Source organism: Cetorhinus maximus, chromosome 1, assembly GCF_964194155.1.
Source record: "Cetorhinus maximus chromosome 1, sCetMax3.hap1.1, whole genome shotgun sequence".
NCBI lineage: Eukaryota > Metazoa > Chordata > Chondrichthyes > Lamniformes > Cetorhinidae > Cetorhinus > Cetorhinus maximus.
The window spans coordinates 32,036,604-32,058,214 of NC_135879.1; the positions used below are offsets into that span (position 1 = coordinate 32,036,604).

The 21,611-nt window shown below is 44.4% G+C and overlaps 1 protein-coding gene across 2 annotated transcripts in view; it reads right to left on the minus strand.

Moving 5' to 3' along the window:
- Positions 1-21,611, minus strand: part of LOC144679255 (uncharacterized) — a 180,951-nt gene that overhangs the window by 38,014 nt on the left and 121,326 nt on the right. For both annotated transcript variants that reach the window (XM_078539665.1, XM_078539666.1), the window contains exons 6-7: positions 12,872-12,968; positions 11,434-11,586 (exon numbers count right to left, since the gene is read on the minus strand). In XM_078539665.1, coding sequence (XP_078395791.1) covers positions 11,434-11,586; positions 12,872-12,968 — 250 coding nt within the window. The remainder of the gene's footprint in view (positions 1-11,433; positions 11,587-12,871; positions 12,969-21,611) is intronic.

Genomic DNA, 21,611 nt, shown 5'->3' on the forward strand with positions numbered 1-21,611 from the left:
CCTTGCAATTATTTAAAAAAAAGCATTCTGCACTTATAGAATATGAATGTGTTTCATGCCTTGGATTGGGTGGGGGGGAGCTGCATAAATAAAATCAGAAAATTTAAACCTTGTCATTTTGTCAGGAGGCTTGGACCAACTCTGAGTCAGAAGCTCTGAGGAGATATATCTGGCAAACTTGTGTATTAGGAATCAAAGCAAATGCTCTGCTGCTGCTGACTTGAGAACTGAAGGACAGCAACACCTTCACAGGAATGACAGCAATAAAAAAAGACAAAATAGCTACTGAGTAATTCACTAAATAATTTAAAATCGACATTTGTAAACTTATATATGATCAATTGGATTTATAATGATGGATTTAGAATAATTATTCATAATTTCATCAAAGCAAACAGAAATGCTGGTGTGGTGTGAGAGCTTAAATGTGATGGAGTAGATGTTAGGTGTAAACAGTGAACCAGAAATCCATTGGAGTAAATTATAGTCCACAAGTGGTTTGCATGACGGACTGAGGTTTGTGGTTTCTGGGAATGGCAGATTCTCAAGGGGCCTTTATATTATGGTCCATAATATGGTTCTCTGTTCTATTGTGATTCAATTACTTGAAGCAAATTGCATGAAAAGATTGTCGCGAAATACGGGATCTGAGTTCTCTCCCATTGTTGGGAGTTTTGGATGCTTCTGGGGGGAAGGGCGACTACTGGATCACTACTGGTCAGTGATTAACTGTAGGTTGCTACTGAACAACAGCATAACACAAATAATAGATTATAAAGGTCATGATTTGGTTCTAAAGGCTGAAAACACTATGGGTTTATACTTCAGATAAATCCAGAAGTATGGAAATTGACTTAAAAATAAACCCCTAGACTTTGTAGGATTGGGCTGTATTGTTATGTAGCTATGTTCTGTTGGGCCCTGTAACTCTGATGGGTGGCCTTTAACTTTGTTTTTATTGTAAATAGCTTTTGATTACTAATAAAATTAATTCAATAAAAAGTAAAATTGAATTTTAAAGATCATATAATAAACAATTTGTGCTTAAGTTTGGAGCTTCCCATAATTCTTGTACCGATTGAAAGTAAGTTAATCATTTAAAATGTTCCTTTAAGATACATTTTAAATATGACCCAATTTGAAGTATTGTATCATCACTAGGTCAGAGGTTTGACTCATGGTTTGCATAGAGTTATTTGGTCTCATATCAGGTTAGCAGGTGACAACTGGGCTCAAGGCCCTGAGCTAGGGAGGGGAGAAATCCAGTCAAGCCACCTGCTCCTGATCTCAGTCTAATAATATGGGCATTACAATGTGCATGTATGGATGGTGACAGTTGATCAGCTTTGCTGTGATGCCTGCCACAGTCAAATAGCCTATGACTCTTACTTTTGTGGGCACATACATGAATATTGGCCAGTATCCAGAGGGTTGTGGAAATTTACCCCAACAAGATCTCAACATATTCTGCAGAAGAAGGGAAAAACTTGAAAACATTGACAGGTTCAGATGCTTTATGAGATGTTTTGCACTGCAACTGATGCTAGAATTTTCGAGGAGTTGAAAATAGCTGAACTCAATGCACTATTGTCCTGAATCCATATACTAGGTCCTTTTGACTCTCCAAATGTATGTTTGGAAAATAAGACATGTGTATACAAATAACGTGGTGCCAGCTTAGAAAGTAAAAATGATTTAATATCAACCTGAAATAGTAAATTTTGCAGTGTTAAATTTGAGAATTGACATGTGAAACTCTTCAATCACTGAACTTACGGACTAAAAAATGAAACTGCAACTTTACTGTATTTTTTATTTGGTACTAGGCTGTTGCTGTAGCCTGAACCTGTTAAGATACAGTTTCTGCAGTTTTCACAATGAGGGTGAATGAGTTTAATTGGTATTTACTAGTCAGGTTGACTCATTCATTTGAGCTGCAATGACATTTGAGAATCCATTATTAAAGATCTTTATAGAACATCAAGGTTGAGCTGTATGAGACAGACTGGCACCAAATGATCCTTAAATGAGTGTTAAAGACCCTTAGAAGTGAAATACTGGGTCATCATCCAGCTACATTTCTATCTGGTATGTTTGCAGACATCAGCAATATTTTACTGCTATTCAAAATATAAAATTATAAAGTTTATATATTCTTTTTATAATGTTTGATATTTTCATTAGCTAGTTGTCTACTTGACAATTGTCTAATTGTATTTTTAATCTCTTTCCTCAGTTCATCGTATTCTGATTTGTCACTCTCTTTTTATTGTTTACATCCTTTGCTTATGCCTTTTTCTATAGATTCACCTCTATCCTCAACTCCTTACTTTTCTATGTCATCACAACCTTGACCTGCTTGTTCTTATTTCTCGTGGAATATATTTCTCCTGAACTCTATTGAGCTCCCTTTTAGATATCGCCTACTGTTGTTCTAACTTTTTTTGTCTGTTTATAGTTTTCTCCTTTATTTTCCTTAGCTTTTCCCTTTGCGATTCCGGTACATTTCACCATTGAGCTTTGGCACCTGCAAAGCCACATGCATGGTATCTATGGTTCCCTGCGCCATGGAGAAGCCTGATGTCCTGGCAGAGCCATGAACCTGCTCCTCCTGCTTCTGTCTGTTTAGAGAGAAGTTAGTGAAGTCCTATCTCCCGACATACAGAGCCTCTGTGACCTCCCAGATGCAGTGATGGATGGTGAACTGTGAAATGTTTGCTCTGTTGTCTGCTCCGGCCTGGAAGGATCCACTGTTGAAAATATTCAGGGGCATGATCATCTTGATGGCTGCTGGCAGCATGTCATTGTCCTGTTCTGAAGCTGTATGTCTGACTCCAAAGGGTAACACATTTCTTGACTACATACTTGATAAAACACAGCCACCAAAAACACTGCTCCTGGCCTAAGTCCAGGTAGGAGAAGTGCTCCCTGAAGAGCCTAGGTGGGTAAGGTCTCCTGCCGAGAGCCTGTCTCATTTTCTCTCTAAGAGCAGCTTGTCTTCTCTACTGCCTCTGCTCCAGCCCAAGGAGAACTGCAAATGTAGCCCCATAACTGGGAGCAAGCAATGTACTCAGAGGTCTTTTAGAAACACACAATGCAACCCCAATGTCCCTGCAGACTTAACCAACTTTTTACAACTCCACCAACAACCCATTACTTAATCCCACTAACTCAACAAGAGCAAGTAGATAATAAAAAGAAACTAACCTGCAAGTTGGACAGTGATGCCTTTAAATAGGACTGGGAGTTCCCTCATGCTGCTGAATCCATGATCCACAGCATATGTTGAAGAAAGGGCTTTAACTGGAGCAGGGGTTCAAAACTGCAGGTCAGGTGTCAAAGCAGCATTAGACCTTGATTGATGGCGTGACCTTCCCACTCTGCATACTGACAGCTCAAGCAGACAACACGAAGAGCCTCAACAGCATGTTCAGTGCGGAGCATACTGTAAGTGGTCAGAGGCGACACTAATGCCAAAGCTACTTGTGCCAGGGGTGTTGAATTTTGCTGCCATGGTTTTTTTGTTTCTGATTTACACAGTTTTTAAAAAATATTTGTTATTGGGATGTGAGCATTGTTGCCAAGTCCAGCATTTATTGCCCATCCCTAATTGTTCATAAGATCATAAGAAATAGGAGCAGGAGTAGGCCATTCAGCTTATCAAGCCTGCTCCACCATTCAATAAGATCATGGCTGATCTGATTTTGGCCTTAACTCCACTTTTCCGCCTATCCCCCATAACTCTTGATGTCCTTGTCAATCAAAAATCTCTTTAGCCAGCCTTGAATATATTCAATGACCCAGCCTCCAATGCTCTCTGCGGAAGAGAATTCCAAAAACTAACAACCCTCTGAGAGAAGAAATTCTTCCTCATCTCTGTCTTAAATGGGAGATCCCTTATTTTTAAACTGTGCCTCCAGTTCTAGATTCCTCCACAAGAGGTAACATCCTCTCAGCATCTACCCTTTTAGGCCCCCTCAGAATCTTGTATGTGTCAATAAAATCACCTCTTATTCTTCTAAACTCCAATCAGTATAGGCCCAACATTTCTCATAAGACAACACTTTCATCCCAGGAATCAGTCTAGTGAACCTTCTCTGAAGGTTCCAATGTAAGTATATCCTTCCTTAACTAAGGAGATCAAAACTGTACACCATACTCCAGGTTGGCCTCACCAATAACCTGTACAATTGTAGCAAGACTTCCCTACTTTTATACTTCATTCCCATTGCAATAAAGGCCAACATTCCATTTGCCTTCCCAATTACTTGCTGTACCTGCTTTTTGTGATTCATGTACATGGACACCCAGATCCCTTTATACCGCAGCATTCTGCAGTCTCTCTACATTTAAATAATATTCTGCTTTTCTACTCTACCTGCCAAAGTGGACAACCTCACATTTTCCCACATTATACTCCATCTGACAAATTTTTGCCCACTCACTTAATCTATCTATATCGTTTTGCAGATTTTTTGTATCCTTCTCACAACTTACTTTCCTACTTATCTTTGTATCACCCGCAAATCTGGCTACAATAAAAGTCATTAATATCGATTGTAAATAATTGAGGCCCCAACACTGATCTCTTTGGCACTCCACTAGTTACAGTTTGCCACCTGAAAATGACCCATTTATCCTCACTTTTTTTCCTATTAGTTAGCCAGTCCTCTGCCCATGCTAACATATCATCCCCAAAAACATGAGCATTTATCTTTTGCAGTAATGTTTTATGTGTCATCTTAGTGAATGCCTTTTAGAAATCTAACTACATGTACTGATTCTCCTTTATCCACTTTGCTTGTTACATCCTCAAAGAGCTCTAATAAATTTGTCAAACGTGATTTCCCTTCCACAAAACTATGTTGACTCTGCCTGGTTTTATTATGATTTCCTAAATGTCCTGCTACTTGAACAGAGTGGCTTGCTAGGCCATTTCAGAAGGCAGTTAAGAGTCAACCACATTGTTGTGGGTCTGGGATTACATGTAGGCAAGAACAGCAGATTTCCTCCTGTGAAGGATATTAGTGAACCAGATGGGCTTTTATGACAATCTGGCAGTTTCATGGTCACCATTACTGAGACTAGCATTTTATTCCAGATTTATTAATTAATTGAATTTAAATTCCCTCAGATGCCATGCTGGGATTTGAACTCATGTCTCTGAAGCATCAGTCCAGACCTCTGGGTTACTTGTCCAGTAACATTACCACTATGCTTCCAGCTCCACCACCCACTGGTTTGCTAACTCCTCGTGCTTTATTGATTATTTCCATAAGCCTTTAGCAGCTCCTCATTAGAAACTATTAACCTGCTTCTTCATATGTGATTTACATGTTGCATACCCGTTTGCATATGATTTGTTTCCACTTTATGTATGGTAAGCTGAAGTTAACTGCAAGAGATTTACACACACATACGCTATGGCAGTATACAGGCAAACTACACACTAGGTGCAACATTTTTATGTTAACATTTCTCCAGCAGTGCTGTTCACAGTGAATCTGAGGTTATGTTCTGGGAAGGGGCACAGGGGTAGGATGTATGGGTTGCATTCGGAATTGCATAGAAAGATGTCATAAGAGATCACTTCAGAGGCTGTAAAATATTTATTTTATTAATTGGTTCCTGGAAATCAGGTATTTTCCTCACCGACTGCAGGTAGATAAATATATACCACGGTTAAATAAGTCCGTGTTAGCCTATAAATTTAAGGTGGAACTCTTTATTGTTCATTTTTTCAATTATATGTATGGTAATGCCAAGAAATGTGTAAAACTTCGGATAAAACTACTTAATCTTTCCTTCGTTGCAAAATATCTATGGCATTGTACCGAGCGTTACTAAATTGTTCTGCTTTAACCATTGCTGGGATTTTCCGGCCCGGTTGCAGGTGGGACCCGCTGCGGACGAAGCAGTGCCCCAGCCAGAAGTCCATTAACTTGTGGCGGGACCAGATCGCGGCAGTAGGGCGGGTGCAGAAAATCCCGCTGCATGACTTTTAATCAGCACGTCCCTGCTAGATCATACAATGTCTAAGTTCAAAATTGAAAGTTTTGTCACACGCAGAATATATTGAATATAGGAACAATATTTTTTTCAGGAAAATACCCCAGTGAAAAGTTGAAAAAGCTCATGTTTTACCTTGTTTTCATGTTTTATAGAAAAAAAAACAAATCGCAGGTAATTTTCATCTTCCTGGGTGGGGAGTAATCAGGTGATCAGATGGAATGAATTGCTTTGCTGCATCTCCCATGCCATTGCTCATGATATACTGTTTCGTAAGGACTAAAGTATTATCCTCTGGAATGCGGCATGTATTACTGTGTTTCTAAGGTAGAGCTATATCCTTTTAAGCCTGCACAGTCTGATTGTTGTTCAGTAATCACTGGCCCAGGCCAAAATGTAATCATTTTTGGCCAAAAGATCGTCCCAGATTTGCACTAATGCAGGAGCGGGCGGGAAAAAGAACGTTTGACCTGCTGGCCATAATGGTGGCTTTTCACGCTGTATCGTCCCAATCCCGCCTCATTAATCATGCATTCCCGGGAAACACACCATTTCGATGGCGGGCAGCCTCCGAATCGTCCACCACGCCATCATCTCAGTGCTCGCGGCCCAGGGCTGCTGCACAGAAGGCATGGTCCCGAAAGGCAAGAAGACAGCAGCCTTCCAGTTTAATGATGCGTCCCTCGAGTGCCTTTTGGACGCCGTGGAGGCCCTCCGTCATGTCCTCTACCCAGCTCTGGCCGCAGGAGGAGCAGCAAAATTACCAATCTGGTTTTGGAGGAGGTGGCAGCAGTCGTCAATGCCAACAACTTGCAAAAGAGGACAGCCACCCAGTGCCACAAGAATATGAATGATCTCCTCCATTCTGCCAGGGTAAGTCACTCTCCTCATCACTCTCAACCCACACACTCACAAACCCATCACACATCCACAGGGCCCTCGCTCACTGCCAGTTCAAGGAACATCACCATTCACTCTCTCACACGCACCTTCATTGTCCTCATCCCATCCTTGGAACCACTCACCACTCACACATGCCAGGCATACTTAACATCAGGCCTGGCAGGTGTCCCGCTTACACTCTCTCCATCTGTATTCATGCAGGACAAGCTGACACACAATAAGAGGGAGAGGTCACAGACTAGTGGAGGAATGCCCGACATCAAGGTCCTAACAGACTTTGAAAATCGAATCATCTAGCTGGCTGGCAAAGATCTGGACCGGTCCTGTGCTGACGGTGAGGTCAGCGGTGCTCAATCAAGTGAGGATCCAGCAACATCCATCAGGCAACCATGCTGTGACTGATGTGTCCTGTTTCACAGGCCACTGCCATGCACTAATTATCTCTCCCTACTTTTGCAGGCACATCTAAGAAACAGCCGAGAGAATCCATGGCCCAGGGCCTCCAAAAAAGCCCTGAAGACAACTCAGAAGAGGAACCTGATGACACCCCCATTGAAGACCCATCACAACGCTCACCCACATCCTCCACCAGTGCAGAGACACACGCTTGGTGGGACCTAGTTCTTGAGTAGCCTTGGGACCACAATCTGGTGAGCACATCGCACTGTCTGATCCACAGCATTAGCGGTAGAAACTTCCCAGGTTTCCAGCCCATGGGCACCCATGGACAGAAGGATCAGCAGGTGCACATTCCAAGTGACTCTGGGAGTGTCCGGCCCATTCAAATCCCCTTGTTTTGTGACCCCAGCAGCTCCAGTTCCACAGGCCGAGGAGGGTGCCACTGCCACACAGCAGGACCCCGAAAGCAGGCTGGGGCCCTCCATGTCTCAGCCCTCCAGAGGACGCCAGCCAAGGTCATCACAGACAAGGCATTGCAGTCAGCAGGCTGCCTCCACCTCCACTGCGGATGTCTGGGGAGCACCAAGACGTAGCGGCAGGGTTAGGAAGGTTAAGAAGATGTAGCTGCACAGCCTTGGCATGGGTGCTAATCACTTGTATATAATGTTCACTATTGCAAATAAGCTCCCAAGAATGTCTCCCTGCCTATGGCTCCTTGTTCGTGTCACTCAGATGTGAAACCTTGGTTCCTGCACAAGATAAAGGCAGGTGTCTCAGTCCAGGGCCTTTTCCCTGTGCAGTGTGTTACCTTCAGACCAAAATGATGGTCCGGCTTCATATTCATTGGACACATTACTGATACCTGCACCTCGACGGTGCTTGTCATTGCTGCCAGAATATCATGGGCAGGCACCACAGAGTTCCATCATTCTCTCTGTGTGCTCTCAGCACCTTTGAAGAGGGGCTGGCCTCCCATCTCTTCAGCATCTGTGACTGGTGACACTGTGCTCCTGAAGGGGTCAGATGCTGAAGGCTGACAAAGGATCAGGTGCATTTAAAGTTTCACCACTGCACCTCTATGATATGACCCTGATCACAGAGCGCAAGCAAGCTGCCCTCAGTCAGACAGGAGTCAGGCATTCATGTAGGCAATGTGAAGATCTATGGAGTGTCCTCACTGCATGTCATCACCATCCTCTTGGAATCTAGCAACTATTAGGGCCTCTGCTGTGGCTCCATGACAGGAGCCTTATCACAGAGAGTATGTGCGCAGCCATCAACCAGACTGGAGTTAAACATTCACAGATGCAATGTGAGGATCTATGGTGTCTCCTCGGTGCATGTCATCATCATTCTCTACGAATCTAGCAGTTATCAGAACCTCCCGAGCGTGCCTGCCTCGTCTGGCCAGTGCGATGGCTTCATCATCGTCATCCTCACCTTCATTGTACCTTCAAGTCTCGTTGTACCTTTGCTGTGCTGCAGCCTGAGGCTGCCGTACGGGTGTCATCAGCTATGTCCACTGCGGGTACCCCTTGTCCCCAAGGAGCCATCCCTGCAGACACCTTGGAAGATGCCAGGGATCTGTGACCTACTGAGAATGTAGGAGTCATGGACACGGCCTGAAAACTGTGTGCAGACCTGCAGGATGCGTATGTGTCGCACACCAGCTGAACATTCAGCGAGTGGAAGCCCTTGTGGTTGACATAGTTGACCACTTGTTGCCACGGTGATCTGAGAGTAAGTGCAGTTGATGGCACCCTGCACCTGTGGTAAACCTGAGATCTGGACAAATCCCAGCGCTCTTGTATCCTGGCTTTCCCGGTCCCGGGCAAAATGCACAGTTGTGTGCCTTCGCGAAGATGGCGTCCATGACCTCATGGATGCATTTGTAGCTGGTGGTTTGCAATATCCCACAGAGGTCACCTGTGGAATCCTGAAAGGAGCCACTGGCATAGAAATTGAGTGCTGTGGCCACAGGCAGTGGATGCCCTCCATGTCCCTTTGGCACCAAATCCTGCAGCAGGTGGTAGAGGTGACCAACCAGTTTCCTGGACATGTGCAGTCTTTGGCCACACTGGTTCTCGGTCATCTGCAGGAATGAAAGGCGATGCCTACAGACCCTGGGTCTAGCTAGGTACTGACCAATGATGGCTCGCTGTAGCTCTTTGGCAGCGTGCGAGGGAGCCTCAGCTGCCCCTTCTTCCTGAGGGTGCTGCTTCTCCCTCTGCCCAGCCAGGTACCTCCGTCACTCTCCTGCTTCATCTCCGCTGTCTGTAAGCCAACGAGTCATACAGCTAGGACACCAGGCTCCACGCTCCTAATATACTCCTCCTGCAGGATGAAAGAGAGAGACGTGGGTTAGCTTGGGTGTTCTAAGAACCTCTCTTGGTTAAGTCTGAAGGCCCCTTAACGCATCCAAGAGAGTGCTGGCCAACATTTGGATGGCCAGAGTTTAGTGCACTGCACGGCTGCCCGAAACCCCACCAAACTCCACCCCACTCCACCTGACTGATTGGCGGCAGCTTCGCCCACTGGACTGCATGTTGTGCTCTCAGCTCAGGCGCAGGCATTCTCCTAACCCGCACTGCAAGGCTGCATTGTTAGCTTGAACCATGGGAGGGACTGGTCCAAACCTGGAAGATGACATTGCAAGGGGCTGTGATTGCCTCCACCAGTGACTGCTCCAAGGCCAGCTTTGTATAGATTGTACAACTTGCGCAGTTGTCCAATTGTCCTGCAGTCCACTAAAACACTCATTAGTTTGCTGTCTGTGCCCGAGGGGTGAAGAGCGCCGGAGTATTTGGTGGCACTTTCAGGTCTCAGTGTTGCTTGTGTGCGCAGATAAGCTAGGGGACCAACTCCAAGCATGTCAATGTGCCTGCGCCTGAACTGCCTCAGCTGTGGAGGAATAGTCACTTTATACAAGGTTTCCCTAATGCGTGGCCATTTCCCTCCCTCAACTCCCGCATGTGCTTATGCACTACCATTAACCGTAGTGCAGCCCTTGACCCCCCAGCTCACCTCAATCGTAGGGCAGCCCTCGCCCCGGCACCACACTGTCAGCCAGCCGCCTTGCCTGTGCCCTCGCCTGAATGTGTGGCGAGGCAACCTTGAAGTTCAACAGATGACTCTTGCAAGCGCTGTACAACATTACTGTGCACTCACTTCCGAGTTCCCCTCGAAGTGCAACTTACCAGGTGCATGCCCTATAAATGCTGTTGTGAAACACGTTGGCGTGATTTGCACTCGGGTGCTCCAGCGTGGTGGGATGATTCCAGTGAGCTGGGCTTGTTATGATATGCAGATGTATTACAATGAAGTTCCCAAAGTCCGACAGCGGGAAATGCAGCCTGCTATTGACAGGCGGAGCTGACGATTGCAAACATGTTTCACGATGGTGTGGAACTGATTTTCGGCCTTCCCGCCAAATTATCCGCTCACGCCCGCCATGATGTCAGCCGCCAATGGGAGTGGACGATTCCACCCATAGATTGGAAAGTGCTTGTAAATTGTGAGATGTATCCAGCATGAAGTTACTGACTTTCTTTCCCTTTTTAAGAAGTATAATTCGGCAGGCCAACCATGGTAAATTGAATGATTTGTTGTTTTAAAACAATAGCAATATTACACAATGGAATTTACAATGTTAGTACTGGGTTTAAGTTGCCTGCATTTTTTAGTTCACAAAGTCTAATTGTAATAACTAAACATAGCCCAAGGTTGCTCAGAATATATTGTTGTTTGGCCAGGGATCTTTGGAAGTTGTGTGTTGGCTCAGATTCAGGGTTGCAGCTGAGAATCAATCAGAATTTTAAGATTTGTTTTCACCAGCCAGAAAGTGAGATTCATTTTACATTTTGAATAATAGATATACCTATATTTAACTCACCCTCTCCCTATCACTTTCATATTGCACCAAACGTAATTTCTGAAAATGTAAAATATGCTTCATATATTTACAGAAAACTTGTTTCTGGTCTGTGTGGATACAGATATTTTACTGTACTTAAAATCACAAACCGTGACATCCCTTGGATATAAACAGTTGGTGAAGACAGCCCTGGGAATTCCCTGCAAGATACAATTTCCTTGGCACCGAAGAAAGGTTGGGAGTTATACCTGCTTAAGAGCATGATCGTATTCTTCACTGTCTCTCAAAAGGAAACCAGGATCCATCAGGGAAGCTTTTAGAAATAGATACCACATCAGTACATTGCTGATCAAGAAGGCGATATGGAAGCTCAATAGCCTGTTGAAGGAGATCGAGACAATCTGTGCAATAGAATAGACAGCAACTGAAGTCATTAGTGGCAGAGTAATGAATTTGCCTTGGATAGGTATATAATCTAATACCTACCGCATTGTCTTTTAGACAGACTGACAGACTTTCCAATCCAGGATAGAGAAAAAAATATATTTTTGTGGGATTAAAATTATGAAATGGTGTAGTTCATATTTTCAATGTGTATTGATGATTTAATATCTATTCTAACAATTACTTTTCCATTCGCAGGATCTCTGTCAATTTTTATTAATTATAAAAGACATTGGTTTGACAGGTCAGTAAAATGTGGATAAATTTTGACTTAGACTATAGGTTAAATCTATAGAAGATCTTTATCCTAATTTTTAATTGCAATATTTTATTGATGTGCAAGTCACATAGAATAACGTCCTGCATAATTGCTGAAGAGATTATAGCAGGACAGGTTTCAGTAGTGCATTATCACACAAGGTTGGGAAGAAACATTTGAGTTGGGTGTCGAATGAGTGCATATCACCAGTTGGAAGGCCAAAATCGCCTTCAGGTTCAAGGTTCATTAACAATGTTTTGGTGAACTGTACACGTCAAATGTGAGATCTGCTACAGCTTACTAGCCTGTTCAGGAGCACAATCAACCGTCTACTGCATACAGTCAACTAACAGGTAAGGGTTGGGATGGGTGAGGGCTGGGGGTTACGTTTCACTTTATTTTTTAAGTTTATGTAATTGAAATAGCTTAACATTTTCAGATTCTACACAAAACCCTTGTAGGAGGTGATTTTCATGAGGAATAGGAAAAGTGTTTAAAGTTGGTTGTGATCCTGGCTTCATGAATGAAGTATGAAACAGTCAAATCTGAAATACCATAAGCCATGTCAATGTATGAATTAAAATGTCTTTTCTACATAGCATATATCATATTAGGCCATGGTATTATTAAATTATATGCCTTGCTTCTTAATGTTTTATATATGGATAATTTCCTTCCTTATTTTAATTATGTGTAGTCTTGGCTTAGTGGTAGCATTCTTGCCTTTCGGCCGTGGGTTCAAATCCCATTATTGATCATCATATCAATATATTTCATTGACAACACTATACTGAGATATCCATGCCAATAGATCTAAGAGGCATTGGGATGGAAACCTTCCAACGGTCACAGGTATTAGCAAAATATGATGTTGGAAAATGCAGATCATATCATCTTGTATTAAAAAGCAATTTCTTGTAGGGTATTGAACACATTGCTGAACTCTAGCTGGCTGTCACTTTAGCATACCTACATTTACTGACCTGTGTAAAATAAGTAGGGTAACCCCATAACAGCAAACAGCCATAAAAGAAAAGAATCGGTCCTTTAGATTTTCCAGGTGGGCCAAAGACCAATGAACTGCAAAGAATTAGAGAAAGTGAATGAGATCACTGGCACTAAATGTAGAAATGACATTCTCTTGAACTGGGCTTTGAGGGATTGAATTTCTAGAAAAACGTATCTGCAACAGTAAATATTGAGAATACACTTATGATTTTTTAAACTACCTTGAATAATACCTTGTTGAATGCTGTATTTACAAGTACAGCAGCCAGTCCAGATCACAATGATAGCTAATTTGTTGTTTCCCGGTGAAGGCAGGAAACAGTAACTGGGGCCTGAATTTTCAGCCTGGCGGGTGGACCCCATCGGCGGGCCCGGGATCGGCCAGGAAACAGACCGCCGGCCGCGATTGGCCCCCGAGCTGAAACACGTGCTGAAAAGCTCAGCATTGCTGGGGTGGGGCGGGCGGGAGGACAGCAGACAATGACGTCATCGTGGGCGTGGGCCAACACTGACAGAAAGCTCCCCGGAGGCAGAGAGCTGCCTCAGGGAGCTGAAGACCTGAAAAAGCAAAAATAAAGGTTTCAAAAGCAGAAAAAAGTGTCTATGCGTCATAATCAATCACCTAAAAATTGAGCTAATGAAAATGCTATATGTGGAAATTTATTTATATTTTATTTCATCATGGAAATCTGATCCCGCCCATGGATGAGGTTTGATGAAAAATGCAAAAGCTGTCTGGCTGATTCGCTCGTCCGCCAACTGTAAGGTTGGACGGGCAATGAAAAATCAGAGTCAATTGCACCATTAATGGTCTTAATTGCTCTCTTAATTGTTGGCGGGCGTGCTTCCAACTTTTGTGCGTGCCCGCCCACCGAAATATTGCGCGAGCACTGGAGAACATCCGGCCCCTCGCCTGACATCATTTTGCGCTATTTAACGCCCTATTGGGTCAGGTGCGCATCCACCCGTGAGGGATGGGGGTCCACCTGTGAGGGTCTGTTTTTGGGTCAGAAACCTGCCTCCATGGGAAACTGATTAAAGTTCTGATTTTCATGTGGGGAGCCCTACATTGATAAGGAGACATTTTCCTGTCTCATTAGAGCCAGTGGGGGTGTGAATGGAAGTGGGTCAGATCCAGTGTGGGTCTTATTTAGATTCCCCACTGCAGCCACCACTGAGGTTGCTGGCTGCCCTGATGAAGAGAACAATGGATTGTGCTAAAACCTTCCACTGATTCAAAGGGAGGTAAGATGATTCAAGAGAGCTGGAGACTAGAGGAAGGACTGCCCTTTGCTTAATTGACATGGACCTGAATATCATATTGGAAGCAGTGAGGGAGAGAAGGGAAGTCTTTTCCCCAGAGGTTAGCTGGAGGAGGCCACCATCTGAACCAAGCAGAAATGGCTTGAGATTTCTACTGCTATGAGTGTCAGAAGTGAGACAAGGAGAACTTGGATCCAGTGTGGAAAAAGGTTTAACAACCTCATATATTCCGGCAAAGTGACCTAACCCTCTGGATAGGTTTCAGGGCTTGCCCCCTCCAGCAGCCACAACACCTGAGGAGCCTCAGGGCACCTGCTGCTCCTAAACATGGGAGGGGTGTATGCCAGAGCCATTACTGACCCCTCAGAACGGCTCACAGCCAGACAGCTGCTGAGGACCTGCCATCGCCACTGAGCATGCAGCTCCTACTGGATTGGGGTAGATGACATTGGACACAGAAGACAACAGTGCCTTATCTTGCTTTCTTTTGTCTTTTCAGGAGAAACGCATGCACAACACGAAGGAGAGGGCCCAGATAGGAGGATTGGTACCCTTCCTCCATCAACACTCATGGGCCAGGCTGCATTGGAGATGGTCATGATAGTGGATGAGGAGGCAATTGGGCCTGGTGAAACCAGAGCTCCTGGTGCACCTGGAGATTACAGAAGGCTAAATGGTCTTTAATGGAGTGCAGAGCACTCCCACCCCATCCAACAGGGTGTTGTGCACTGAAGAACATTGTGTAGCCTCAGCACTGCATAGGGTTTCCATTCTCCTAGGCTACTCAGAATCACAGAATCACACAGTGCAGAAGAGGCCCTTCGGCCTATCAAGTCTGCACCGACACGTGAGAAACACCTGACCTACCTACCTAACCCCATTTACCAGAACTTGGCCCATAGCCTTGAATGTTATGACGTGCCAAGTGCTCATCCAGGTAAAGGATGTGAGGCAACCCCCCTCCACCATCCTACCAGGCAGTGCATTCCAGACCGTCACCACCCTCTGGGTAAAAAAGTTTTTCCTCACATCCCCCCTAAACCTCCTGCCCCTCACCTTGAACTTCTGTCCCCTCGTGACTGATCCTTCAACTAAGGGGAACAGCTGCTCCCTATCCACCCTGTCCATGCCCCTCATAATCTTGTACAGCTCGATCAGGTCGCCCCTCAGTCTTCTCTGCTCCAAAGAAAACAACCCAAGTCTATCCAACCTCTCTTCATAACTTAAATGTTTCATCCCAGGCAACATCCTGGTGAATCTCCTCTGCACCCCTCCAGTGTAATCACATCCTTCCTATAATGTGGCGACCAGAACTGCACACAGTACTCCAGCTGTGTCCTCACCAAGGTTCTATACAACTCCAACATGACCTCCCTACTTTTGTAATCTATGCCTCGATTGATAAAGGCAAGTGTCCCATATGCCTTTTTCACCACCCCACTAACATGCCCCTCCGCCTTCAGAGACCTATGGACACACACACCAAGGTCCCTTTGTTCCTCAGAGCTTCCTAGTGTCATGCCATTCATTGAATACTTCCTTGTCAAATTACTCCTTCCAAAGTGTATCACCTCACACTTTTCAGGGTTAAATTCCATCTGCCGCTTATCTGCCCATTTGACCATCCTGTCTATATCTCCCTGTAGCCCAAGACACTCAACCTCACTATTAACCACCCATCTAGTCATCATCTTTTCTTGTGTCTCCCACAGGTGCAGATGCCCAACTCAAGTTACCCTTTCCCTTGACCTTTGCAGTAACTGAGCTGCTTAAGACTGAAGAAGAACCACCATCACACCTTAAGAATGCATCATCCACCAGCGTAAATACTCTCACCTTGGTGGATCCTCACTTGTGTGTAGATATGGTAGCACAGGGTGATGATCACAGCACTAGTGGGCATGAGGAGGTGCCAGAGGTTGAGGGAGCTATGGTCAGCACCCCTCAGAGCATGGAAGACAGACATAGCCCTGCTCCAGTGGGCACAGGTGCAGGGCCTCAGGAGTCACTGGAAAGATGGCTCAATCTTGAAATTCAGCAGGAGCTGTACTCCGGCACATCAGAGTTCTCTGAGGCAGTTTGGGGGCTTCAGCAAAGGATGGAGCAGTCCATCCAGCCATCAAGGCTCAGGGCTATGTGTTTATGAGCTTCTCCATTGAGAGAATGCTAACCTCTTGGAGAGCCATATGGGGCATCATTCAGAGTAGATGCAGGGACTGTGCACTGATGTCCATGAGATCCATGAAATGCTGGGTAGCATGGACCTGTCCAGCGCGCTGATAGCACAGTGATCCTTGGAGGGGGATACAAGTGGTGCTCCAGCTTGTATGCTCCAGGAGGCATCCAGCATGCCCTGCAAGGGATAAGGATGCCATGAAGGAGGGTGAGGGTGCCACCTCTCATGGGGCCTTATCCTTGGTCTCCTTGGCTCCTCTGACTGAGGGCCCATCTGTTCAGCAGATTATCCTGGAAGGGCAAGGCATCTTAAAAATTTAGGCAACAAATGATGCTAGTCATTCCATGCTGCTACTGTGCATTTTCCACTAACAGGATGCTGCCTTTAAGCCAAAAAGACATTCCGCCTTGAGTAATGGGGTATATGAATTTTGTGATGCCAGGTATGTAGGCTGTATGTCCCAACAACTGGTGAGTCGTATCAAACAGCACATCTCCTTGGCTGTTCGCAGTTGGTAGAGCATTGATTATACTCAACCAGCCTGTGCTTGCAAAACTCAGAACATAATGTTTAACATTACATATGATTCTGCAAATGGACAGCACTTGCTGAATACTCCCAAGTGTGCTAAGAATTACACTAACAAGAATTATACTAAGATAAACAGTCGGACTCGTAATGTAGCTCATTTACGCTTGATAAAAGCTACATATATTCATGTGCAGGGACCTTTCCTCTGCAGGCAAAAGGAACATGTACAGGCCTTGCATCTTTTTTGAATTAAACAAAAACATGTGGGAACAATAGTTTGCTGGTGCATTCTCATGGCAATGCTTTGACCAGAGTTGACTTGTCAACCAATCAGCACCCTTTTCTCATGTAGTATAAATTGTTGCTCCTTTTGAAATTTGACATTCTTGTCTCTGTACTGATGAGTGCAAGATAAAAAGCTTCAACATGTCTCTTTTTCCAACAATACTCAAGTTCTGTACTACCAAGAGACTATCTAATACATTTGTCAGACATGATTTCCCTTTCATAAAACCATGTTGACTCTGCCTGATTGCATTCTGATTTTCCAAACGGCCAGCTATTACCTCTTTAATACTGGATTCTAGCATTTTCCCTATGACAGATGTTAGGCTAACTGGCCTATAGAAAGAAGGAAACTGCATCCCTACTTTCTTGAACAGAGTTGTTACAATTGCGATTTTCCAATCCACTGGCACCTTTCCAGAATCTAAAGAATTTTGGGAGATTACAACTAATGCATCCACTATCTCTGCAGCCACTTCTTTTAAGACCCTCGGAATCAGAACATCAGGTCCAGGGGACTTGTCAGTCTTAGGTGCCATTAATATTTCCATTACTTTATCTCTAATGATAGTGATTGTTTTAACTTTCTCCCTCCCTTATGCCTCTTGATTTTCAACTATTCTTGGGATGCTTTTTGTGTCTTCTACTGTGAAGACAAATACAAAATACAAAACCTCTGCCATTTCTACGTTTCCCGTTATTAATTCCCCAGTCTCATCCTCTGAGGGACCAATGTTCACTTTAGCTATGCTTTTCCTCTTTGTATACGTGTAGAAGCTTGCTGGTTCTCTCTCGTAATCTAATTTCTCCCTCATTTTTTTTTAGTCATCCTTTACTGGTTTCTAAAATTCTCTAAATTTTCTGCCCTACAACCAATCTTAGCAGCATCATATGCCTTTTCTTTCAATTTGATACCACCCTTTGTTAGCCGTGAATGGTACATCCTTCTGGTGGAGTCTTTCTTCCTTAATAAAATATATCTTTGTTGAGAGTTATGAAATATCTCCATAAATGTCTGCCACTGCATCTCCACCTTCTCATCTTTTAACCTATTTGCCCAGTCTACTTTAGCCAACTCTGTCTTCATACCCTTGTAAGTTTAAGACACTAGCCATAGACCCACATTTCCCACACTCACACTTATTATGAAATTATGATGACTCTTGCCTAGAGGATTCCTAATTAATTCCGTCTCATTACACATTACCAAGTCCCTGGTAGGTACTAGAACATATTTTTCTAAGAAACTAGCCCAAATACACCCTTTGAACTCCAGCCTCCAGGCTACCAGTGCCAATTTGATTTCTCCAATCGATGTAAAGAAGATTAAAATCACCCACAATTATTGCAGTACCTTTCTTGTAAACCCTGATTATTTCTTGATGTTTATTCTGTCCTACTGTGTAGCTACCATGAAATAGCAGAGATACTACACCCAACAGTGACTTTTTTCCTTTGCTATTTCTTATCTCCACCCAAACTGATTCTAAATCTTGATCTTCTGAACCAAGATCATTTCATACTGTACTGATCTCATCTTTTATTAACAGAGCTACCCTACCTTCTTATCCATTCCTCCTGTCCTTCTGAAATCTCAAATACCCTTGAATATTCAGGTCCTCACAACTTGCTTACCTAGCTATCTTCAGCAAATTCAGCTACAATACAGTCGGTCCCTCATCCAAGTCATTAGAATAGGAGAACAGATAGGCTGCTTAGCCACTTGCACCTGGCACATCATGACTGAGGTCTCAGAACTTGCTCCGTTGTTACAAGTTCTTGGTTTCACATAAGACAATTCCATTGTCCCCCTGTAACATAATCTCAGACTATCTCCTTGACATTGTATACAGTGAAGTGTCTGCAGAGCCCATTTGTTCCTCCAATGTCCCCCTGACCAACCCCCTCCTAGCTAACCACTTACCTGAGTGCTGGGACTAATCTTACAGGCCCAGGGCAGCCAACCCCTGCTGCCCTAAATCCCACTCCTGCCCATCTGCCAGCAAATTAAAGTTAAAATAACACGTTGTGGAGGGCCATACAGTTGCCAATGGGTTAAAATAATAATTTTTATCCCTGATTAAACCTCACCCAAAGCGACCGCCTGATAATAAATCCACTTGTAACACACTAAATTAAGAAGGCAAGACAGGCTGAATTAGGGGGCAGAATATTATGCTTGGCGTGCAGGCGTGTGCTTGACATGCCCGAGTGTAAAGTGATGCGCGATGACATCGGGCGAGCGTCCCGACATCACTGCGCAGTCTCGCGATATTTCGTTCAATGGGCGCGTGCAAGAGTGGGCTGCGTGCCCACCGACAATTAGAAGGCCTATTGGCCTATTAAGGCCATTAAGAAGCTAATTAAATTCAAAGTTCCATTGCCCGTCCAACCTAACGGTTGGCAGGCAGGCGAAAAGGCCAAGTGGCTTTTACATTTTTTAGGGAACCTCATCCACGGGTGGGATGAGGTTTCCTAAAGCAAATAAACATCGAATAAAAATTTTATTTCTTAATTAAAAACATGTCCCAGCTCATGTGACAGAGTCACATGAGGGGACATGTTTTATGACAATTTTATTTCCTTTATTTTTTTTAAACAGTGCTTCATCTCCCTGAGGCAGCTCAGTGCCTCAGGGAGATTGAAGCGCTCTTTCGCTCGCATGTGTGGAGATTGCCCTCGGCCTGCTTGCCCTCCTCCCCCCGACTGCACAGGCAGAGCTGAGTGCTGCCGCTCACGTTCCACGCTGGGCGGGCCTTAATTGGCCCACCAGCGTGAAATCACGGTCCAGAGCCGATCGCGGGCAGCGGCCGGCTTCCTGAACGCCCGCCCCCGCCGAGCATACCTGCCAAGGACAAAATCTCGCCCCGGGTGTATTTCTATGGAGGTTCTCCTGATTGTCAGCCATAACTTTTGTGAAAGAGCCATGCAAACCCTGGAAAAAGGCCGTGTTCTTGGGATCACCACCTACAATGGATGCAAGGCAGAACCCCCATGGAAATTCACACCAAATGTATAAGAAAGCGGTAGACTCTATTTTCTAGTCATAACATTCCCAACATTCCTAGTAAGTAAAGCTCAATCTTAAATGTTGACCTAGGTAAGAACCTCTGTGGAAAAGATATTTCTTTTTAACCCAGTGTTTTATTCCTAGAGGCAATTCCAGTACCAAGGCTCACAAGCTCATCATTTAGCTCCCACACATTCAAGGTTCATTCTTGATGAGTTAGCCAATAAAACTGTCACTCCAGATTTTCTTCTTACTTATAATTAGCCAAATTTCATGAGAATTTCCCTTGCTGGGCTAATCTGACTCTCCTTTCAATTCCTACTGAACCATAGCTTCTGCTGTCTTAACAAGCATTTACCACCTTCTGCAATTCCATGAGAAGGTGTCGTGGGAGGGGATGAGGTGTTGGGGGTGATGGAGGAGTGGACCAGGATGTTCCAGAGGTTCAGAACCATCAATCAACCCTTTTGAGGGAGAATCTGTGGAGGTAAACAATGTGCATTGGAGGAAGTTGCTTTGTTTTGTGAAAAAGCAAGTTCACAATATAATGAGTTATATAATAATTTCATAATATAACACCCCCAACACCTCATCCGCTTCCCATGGCACCTTCCCATGCAATCGCAGAAGGTACAACACCTGCCCCTTTACCTCCTCCCTCCTCACTGTCCAAGAGCCCAAACACTCAGGTGAAGCAGCACTTCACTTGCATCTCCTTCAATTTGGTCTACTGCATTCGCTGCTCCTAATGTGGTCTCCTCTACATCAGAGAGACCAAACGCAGACTGGGTGACCGCTTTATGGAACACTTTTGGTTTGTCCGCAAGCATGACCCAGACTTTCCTGTTGCTTGCCATTTCAACACACCATCCTGCTCTCATGCCCAGATGTCCGTCCTTGGCCTGCTGCAATGTTCCAGTGAAGCAACTCAAACTGGAGGAACAGCACCTTATCTTCCGATTAGGCACTTAACAGCCTTCTGGACTGAACACTGGGTTCAACAACTTCAGAACATGAACTCTCTCCTCTATCATCACCCCTTTTTAAATCCCTTTTAAAAAAATTATTTTTATTTTTTATTCACTTATTTTTATTCATTTTATTCATTGTTTTATCCCCCTTTTCCATCCTTTTCCCCCAAGCACGCCCCCCTCCCCCACCCCACCCCCAAATGGGCCATCTGTTACTTGTTCCATGTTGTTCTTTCACAGAGTGCTGACCCTTGTTCTGCTATTCACACATTCTGCTTTCTTACCTTTATGCCACTATCAGCACCTTCTTCAGCCCTTACCACTACCATTAACACTCCCTTTGTCTTCTGTCCATCACATCTTTGTCAATCTCTCCTCAGCCCCCACCTATTGCTGACCTTCTATCCAGCTTCACCTGCTCCACCTCCCCCCCCCCCCTTAAACAGTATAAATCCCATCACATTCCTACTTCTCTTTAG